Below are 8,952 nucleotides of genomic sequence, written 5' to 3' on the forward strand. Positions count from 1 at the left end.
CCAGTTACACAACACTACAATCCTGATGGCCTGTACATATTTTTTAAGATTTTTTTAAGGTCTCTCCTTTGGCTGGCATGCCTCTCTAAATAATATCTGTCAGTGCCTAGGGTCCTAAACATGAAAAAGGTCTAAAAAAATAAATAAAAAATAAAAATTGAAGAAGAAGAAGAACAAAACACACGCAAAATCACACGTCTATGGCAAATGAGCATAATATCAGTATGTAAACCGTGAATAAAACATGTGCTTCATCACCACCCGGGTAGGAATACTCCAGTCCACTGCTATTTTCTTATATATTATAATGTCTGAGATTAGACAGCTGTTTTAGTGAAGTGAAAAACAAAGAGGACAGCAGCAGCAAAGATGATAAATGACCTGGGTGCTTCTGTCTTAAAGATAAGCTCTGAATCTTGGGTTGCTGACTCATGTTCTTTCCATGCTTATTAAGTATTCATGAGCCAGCGTCTTTTTCGATACAGCACAAAAGACCGCCTCTACTTATGACCGCAAAGACTATTAATACCTCCATTGTTTCTTTCTCGGTTGTGATTTTTGGTGAGGAAAACGATATTAGTGAGCAACAGCAAGACATCTGAGATTGGGTCTATACCCTGGGTTTGCTGCAGTGGACTGTAATCCAGTCTTTTTGCTTTTGCGGCTGTGAAACCTCTTGCCCTGTGCTCACTACAGTGTTCCACTTGGACACTCCACAGCATTTCAGTTTCCCAGTTCCTCCTGAGAGCTGTCATGTTGTAGCTTCATAAAGACGCAGAAATGCAGCGAGGTCAAGCTAGCGGCACGGGCTCTTCGCATGAGCACACATCACACAGCTTCTCCCCACTGCCCGGCGCCCCTCTCAACCGCGCCAAACACGGGCTCTGACTAATTATTCAACTATTATTCAAGCCTGCACTGCTGCCTTTTTGGGAAAGGAATATTCCAGAACCACAGAGCTATGTTTACTGTGCTCGTTAGGCTAAATGTTTTAAGGCGACCAAGCCAATGTGATAAGGATTTAATGATAAACACGTATAAATCAATATAAACAGATCTGATCAACCTATCAGTTCATTCTGGAATAGTCCAAACTTGTTCCGCTGTCACGTTGGCTAGTTATGATAATGCAGCCAGCCATAAGGACTAGATATAGCCCACTAATAATTAGGGTTTTTTCCTCATTTTTTCAGTTGCCCTTCAGCAGTGCCATTTAAAGTATCAATAATAGTTAAGTAAATGGCTAAATCAATGTGATAGTTAAGTCCTTGCACTGCAGCTACATCACTGTAAAATGACCTGCCATTTATGGGTTGCAGAACAAAAAAAAAGTGGCCGGCCTAATTACTTAGCTACAATCACAAACACAGCTGGAACTGAGTAGACAGTATCTTGCGATTACAATTTGTTCTTAATTAAACTGTAAAAGACATGGGAATTCACGACCTAAATAGCCCTGTTCCACCCACACACCAGGACTGCAGTATCGGTTCTGACTTTCCCAAAAGTTGCTCCCCTCTGTGACTTCAGTGTGTCAGAGGTAAGCGGACAGTAAAGCTGGGAAAGGTTGCTGCTGATCAAATCTGCAAGGGGAGTCAGAAATAGACACCAGGCTATCCTCTCCTCTCCAAACCACTCCAGCACAGGAGACATATTTGGGCATAGAATGCATTCTGATTCTGCAGAAGTTTATACTCAGGCTAAGGTAAAGAGAGCAGGCCAGGAAAAGCATTTTGGCAATTCAGTGTTTATTTATGCTGAACAAATCAGTGGCAGAGGTTTAATTAGAAGTCCCAGAAAGGTTGATCAAGGACACTAGAAGACAGAGGAGGAGCACCCTGGGCTCTTCACCTCATAGCCTCCTTTTAAGAATGGAAGAGATTCCATCTTGGTTTTCATGAGTGGTGAGAATACAGATTGAACCAAAAAAAGGAGTTATCTGACTTAACTCTAATTAGACTTTAATACAGAGATTTCTCTCATCTCCTATAATCAGAGTGACACAATGTGACACGTACAAAAGCATATACATTTCCAGAACACCACTTGACATGAAAAAAATAGCCTACCTCATGTTGCCACATACCTTCTGTCTGAGAATAATATGTAAGGAAGCAAAGAATGCAAAGATGGTTCACTCTGTCGCTGGTTTGCATTCCAGCTGCCTTTCAATGCAGTTTTGCTCTTTTGCAATGATCTCAGATGATGAATTGCAAAGCATAAGTGAGCAGAATTTTACACACAGCTTGTCTAGATGTTCCATAGCCTTAGGTTGCCAATTCCACTCACAGAAGCGTACGTTACAATTTGCTGTTGGAGCATCATAAAATGATAAAGAAAAAACAGATGAATCAACTGAAATGAGATATATACACCAATACACCGATAAGTTCTCTGGGTGTAAATCTCTGATTTTCTTTTTACACACACACACACACACACACACACACACACACACACTCATAACTGAAAATGAAGTATGAGCTGTCTTGTTGCCAATATAACAGTGAATAAGTGATCTGATTTTTGGGCATTATCACCTTACATTGGGGAAATCAGGATATGACAACAATTTCAGTCTAACTTGCAGAAAAAAAAATCTTGGGGTGATATCAGGAATCATCCTAAGAGCTGAAAGAAACAAAAAGAATCCTTACTCGACCAAGGACGTTCATCAAAGAGGTCAGACTACACCTCACTGTCAGACTTCTCACCAGGGCATGGCTATGACACTATCAGATTTCAAGAATTTACTGAGAAGCAAAATCAAAGGGTTTCCTTCTCAGTAACACGTGAAATAGGAGATCAGTATGTCAGACTGTGGGCAGGCTGTAAAATACAGTCTTTTGTGTGCAGGAGAGAGACATCATCATTTTGGCCGATGACAGCTTGATCTTCCTCCTGAGATAGCGGCGAACTGAACGATTAAAAACTTTGAATTAAGTTTAACCTTGCTTTATCAAGAAGTAAATTCAAACATACAATACCGGGATAGTCTCTGAGACAACACTTATGAACAAAACAAGCTATTGATCAGCTCAGACGATGTATAGCAGAGACAGAAAACGACCGATAAGCATGTTATTTGATACGTCGTCATAGTCCAGTTAGACGTTTAGATAAATACCAACTAGAGCTTTTGCCACAATCGACGAAATTGCAATATTCAAAGTGTAGCCTATTAAATAAGTCATTTAAATTATAAAAGTTTATCTTAAATGAAAAGGAAAGTCACCATGTAAATAGCCGAACCTAAAATCACTTGTCCAATCACGACTGCCCCTTATGCTGCAGCAGGGAGGACAACATGAACCTTGTGGCACACCTATGACATGCAAGCCTTTCCAGAAAGGGGCAGAAGCATCGAAACAATGTATCCTTTTTGTTTGCACTGGGGATTTGTAGCGTATGATGTTACCTGATCTACAAAGGATCAACAAGCAAGGAGACAGCGCTCGTACGGGGACAGAAGGATACTGAACTCACCTTCAGGGAGCAGCCTAACTGAACAGAGAGTAGACTAACCTTATTAAGAACTGTTCACAAATGTCAAACGGCTTTACAAAAAAAGCTTTCAATTTCAGTCAGTAACACTTCGGCACAAATTCATTATCGTTAGAGGACAACTGAAAATCCCAATAGTCAAAGACAACATGAAGTTCGAAGTGGGAATCAAAACGAATTGAAAATCAAGCAGGCGCATGTCATGCGCTGGAGACCACCACATTTAGTTGATTACTGCTAACTCTACTTTTACATACAACACGCAAAACAGAACAATTCCACGAACAGAAATTCGATACTATATTACTGCAGTTACTCACCCCATTAACCAATCCATAATGACTGAAAGGGCAAACCCAACGAAAGCTTGAGGCGTCCCCTTCTTTTTATCCGGGAAGCCCTGACGCTCTTGTTCGGCACTCTCTTCGGCGGAAAGGTCTTTTTATCAAATCAGACCTGTGATGAGTGAGGTCTTCCTTGTTTTCAAGGTAAAACTGTGCTGATACCAATAGCATCAACGGCAAAAACAGGACCGGTAGGACAGCTCTTTCAGCGCTCAGAGGAAGGACTGCATTGACTTTGACGTTATTATGAAGGATAGCAGTATTTTCTGTGTCTGGTCGTCTTGAACACCGAATATACTTTCAGATATTGTCTGGGCGTGTCGCGGCTTTTTTATTACAGAAACTTAACGATGAAATGTGAGAGTACTGGGCAACCCTTAGCTCCTTTTCGGTCATCGGGTCTTGCATAGGTTGTAGGGTTTCTACCGCCGCTGTGATCAAGCTCTGCCACATACAGGAAATCCGGAAGTAAACAGAAGCCTAGTCCTGACCTATTTTCCCCGGATATGCTCTTATCCGCACAGGTTTCTGGGAGATGGAGTACAACCGTAAAGCCGATTTTCGCGCCGTAAGGGGGCATGGTTCATGTTCCTGTTACTTACTTTTTTTTTTTTCTCACATAATTCATAGGGTTTTTTGTTTTATTAGTTTTTATGTAATAAAATGAGTTTTTATGTAATATGCATAATATATTTTATGTAATAAAAACTAATGTAATAATGCAAAATTTTAAATATAAAGTCTTAATTGCTTTACGCAGTATTTAAAGGTAAATACAGAGAGAATAATCACTTAATAACATTGCTGTTGCCATTTGATTATACTGATATCTATTTGATTTTCCTTGTGAATATTAATTATCAAACATGCACAGAGACCCGTGAATGGTTTGTAGAGGAAAGAGAAAATAAAAAGAGACCAACGGCTTCTCTGCGACTTCATTCTGTGCATTAGAAATACTTGCTGATCCTTAGTACACACACACACACATATATATAAATATGTGTGTGTGTGTGTGTGTGTGTGTGTGTGTATGTATATAAAATCAATTTTTAATATTACTCTAACCACTTTGGTATGCTATTCTGATGATAAAATGGGAGACCAGAAAGAAAAGAATGGCGATACTGTTCAAAATTGAACAACTGTGCTAGTAAAATCCAAAACTTTCCAATTTTGTTTCATCTGCATGTATAATCATCTTTGTGAGCATGTTTGAGATTTGCTTCACCCATTGTTGGCAGACAGACTGATTCCGTTTCACTATGGTTTAAATGGCTTGATTTCCACCTGGACAACAACACAAACAGTGACCATCAGACTGAACACATTACATATAGAGGCTTCAAAACTATCTAGCTGTTCTGGCAAGAGACTGCCTTCCTACAGAGAACCTGGACAATGTTCAAAACACTGGTTCTGTTGTAGTCAGACAGATTTCTGCAGGGTTCAGGAAATATTTGCACGGTCTATGCAATTTCTTCCACAAGGATGTTCTCACTAGACTGTTGTGTGAAGTCAGCCAGAATCCACATTGTCAGGTCATGCAGAAAAGTTTGTTTAGCCATGCAGCTTCTGAAGAGGAAATGCAGTGCAGCCAAATGTGTTTCCCAATTCAAAACCATGGATTCATGCACCCGTACAATCTACATTAAATCAAACACTATACCTACAGGCTTAAATTCACACTGAAGTTTCTGGTATACAATATACACAACGCGAATACATTTGATAAACTCTATTATAAACACAGGCTTTTTGGGAGATTACTGCGAAGAAAGATGGAATAAACTAAAGCAATGAACTGAAACTCCAAAAATTGAATTCAAGCCACCTCATGTACAATAATTTATTTATGTATTGCACATGATTTTTGTATCACAAATCAAAAGTCTTAATAATTTATCTCCCATCATTTTGTCTCTAATTTCATAAAAACCATAACAATCAAGTCATATAGTTTAAATACCTTTAGACGCCATATACCTTGTATCTTTAAACTGCACTACTCTTAGTGGTGTATGTAGACCTTTTAATAACATACATGGCATGTTTTTGGTTGAGTTGGTTGAGTTGAATAATACCCATAACTGTTTTGCTTATTTGTTTTTGTTTTTATTTTTTCTTTTGCACTTAACATCTTTCAGTCTCTATAAAAATCTCTATGTTGCTGGTGTTACTGCTGGCCAGTTACAAGAGTATTGTACACCACTGTTAAAGGATCCTTTTCAGGTAACTAAGCTACAGTGTGATCCAGGGATTCTTCAAATGTGAATTGCTTCTTCTTAAAGCCTTTGATATATCCTATTGTAATACATCTCTTAAAGGCAGTATTACATGGCTCAGTACCAATGTTAGTGCTTAATATTATTTTAGCTTTGAGAGTATGAAACATCTCAGATCTCTCTCTCTCTCTCTCTCTCTCTCTCTCTCTCTCTCTCTCTCTCTCTCTCTTTCTCTCTCTCTGTTTGATAATTAAGGCACATTTTTACAGATCATTCTCACATATTTGTGAAATGTTACAGTGTTTGAATTCTGCGTAAATGTAAATGTAAAGTGTGAAAGTGCTCTCCCAGCTCTTGGCTCTATCTAAGTGGAGTTTCTATACTGTAGATGCGATCTTAAACATCCACAAAACCATCATACTGGTAATAAAAACCACTGAAATTCCTTACATAACATAGTGCTTACAGATGTCTTTTTTATTATGTTATATTCAACTTCCACAGACATACTTAAGAAAGATCTACCTGTCTGGGGGCAACTGATAATGAGCCAATATATTATATCTTTTCCAGGACGGGCCTGTGTTGGTATAAAATAGATGCACTCTTACACAAGGCTGATATTTTATTGTTAGACACAGAATATATCAAAGATTTATCAGATAGACATGAGTTTCTGGATTTTAATGCAAAAACAAAACAGGGTGGAGGTTAAGAGGCAAGAAGAATTCTTGAAAAAAAGCAAAAACAAACAACAACAAAAAAAACAACACAGGTTGTAAATCAAATAACACAGGAGTTATTTTTGGTGGGAAAATACATTATGATCATGTGGCTTTGTACCCTTTACAGCTTCTGAGACATCTCCCAGACCTTACAGCTCAGATCCAGTGACTGAACTAGGACAGCTGCCACAATGGCATGGCATGCTCTTTTACAGGTTAAAGATGAGAAATTACTTGGATTATTTTTTTATCGTCTGCTACATGTGACCAGCAACAATTTGTCATTTATTTCCAGAAGTCTAAAAATCAGGCTATCCTCTATAGAAAGGAAAGTCAAAATTAATATTGAGACGTCTACATAAGGTTTAAATACATGTTTGCCTCCTCCATGTGTTACATTTTAAAGGACAGTCAAACCTTATAATTGACATATTTACTAGTTTGAGAATACTTTGATGTTTTTTGGAATTTTTCACTGAAACGCTCTGAAACTTATCAGAACCATTCATGACAGAACTTTTGAATCCATAATCCATTGTGTTCTTTTCTCTCAAAATCAAAAAAGCTTAGAGATTTGTCATTCAGAGCAAACTCAGCACTTTGTTTAGGTAGCTAAATTTCCTCATAAGATTAAGTACAGTACCCCAATATTGCAAATGAAATGTTTTGTTATGTTATGAATAACAACAGAGCCTAAACATTCAGCCAAATCGAGACTTTTTCCTTTAAGATATTAGGCTTGAAAATGCTTGTAGAGAATGTAAAACTTTTCATGCATGCTGGAAAGCAACAGTCTAGCGGTGAAATACACGGGAAGAAACAGGCTTGGAAGACGGCTGGTCAGACGAGGAACCATTTCTAAAGTAAGAAAGAGAGAAGAGGGTATTGACACATTCCCTTTGGGATGGGCATCAGTGTCCCTAGTTCTTTGAAATGGATATGACTTGGATCCAACTGGCTGGCCACAGAGCAGATCTCAGGGATATGCAGTTCAGTCATGTGAAGCTCAAACAGAAATAAAAATTTAAACAAACGTTTCACAGCTAGAGATCGGATTAGTAATTGCCTAATTTGATGAAAGTACAATCAGACTAGCAAACTGCCATACACATAACGTTAATCAGTGCGACACTACTGCTCACTCTGAAATCCTTCAACAATCCTTCAACAGATATTTTTCTGAGGTTCAAGTGCACATTCAACTACCCAGCCCCTTCTTTTTGTGTGAGACCTTTGAAGGATTTTCTAATGTTTCTGCTTTGGATTTTCAGCTACCACCTGTGTAGCCTTTGCTCCATTTTACAGGCTTAGCTATTAGCATTAATTTCATAAAAATCACCTGTAGTAGCTTTCAAGTGTTAAAAATTAAGAAACTCTCATTCTGTCCCAAATGACTTTCTAGTACAAAATGACAGAGAGCATAAGCAGAAGTTGCACTCTGATTTCTTTTATATTCATGGAGGAGTACTTTGGATTCAGTTCACTTTACCCAATCACCTTAAAGTGATGAACATGAAATTCATTGCCTACCTCACACTTCATCTTTGCAGGTGAAGACAATTCAAGATTATCTGAACATTCTCTTATTGTTTTCCAAACGAGAAACGGTGGAAGTCTTTTCCTCCATTCTAACGTATTAATTTTCAGAGATACTACTGTGAAATTGTGAAGTTCAGTATTTTAACTCCAAAATATTGCATCTTAAGTCAAGACACTTAAGACATTAATAAATACCAAAATATGTTTGAAACCAGGAAGGGATTATGATAACAGAAACAATGACAGATACAAAAAATCAGCTCCATTTAATGCGTCGACAAACTTTAGTCATGAGAATTTACATATTGTATTCGCTCTCAATTGTCAGAATCCGCAAACTGGATCATTAAATTAGCACATGGAGGAAATGTCAAGTGTTTCTTTCCCCTGTCAAAGGTCAATCCAAGAGCAATTCAGATTAACTCAGGAACAAATGACCAAGAATCCTTAATAGATTGCTATGTTTGTACTTCACACCAGGGGGCACTGTTCATCCTTGATAGAACTAATCACAAATCCTCTGATATTCTTACTTCTTTGCTTTGTTCACAAAAGCACACAGTGCAAGCCATAACTTTCTGGGCAAATAATATCTGATCTTAATGGTGTCTAGCA

At 38.1% G+C, this 8,952-nt stretch overlaps 1 protein-coding gene across 1 annotated transcript in view; it reads right to left on the reverse strand.

The window, feature by feature from the left end:
* mob2b (MOB kinase activator 2b) overlaps positions 1–3,919 on the reverse strand; it is a 28,219-nt gene extending 24,300 nt beyond the window's left edge. The window contains exon 1 of the mRNA XM_030766423.1: positions 3,825–3,919. Coding sequence (XP_030622283.1) covers positions 3,825–3,841 — 17 coding nt within the window. The 5' untranslated portion in view covers positions 3,842–3,919. The remainder of the gene's footprint in view (positions 1–3,824) is intronic.
* Positions 3,920–8,952: the final 5,033 nt, after the last annotated feature.

The sequence above is a fragment of the Chanos chanos genome, chromosome 2, assembly GCF_902362185.1.
Source record: "Chanos chanos chromosome 2, fChaCha1.1, whole genome shotgun sequence".
NCBI classification, from domain to species: domain Eukaryota; kingdom Metazoa; phylum Chordata; class Actinopteri; order Gonorynchiformes; family Chanidae; genus Chanos; species Chanos chanos.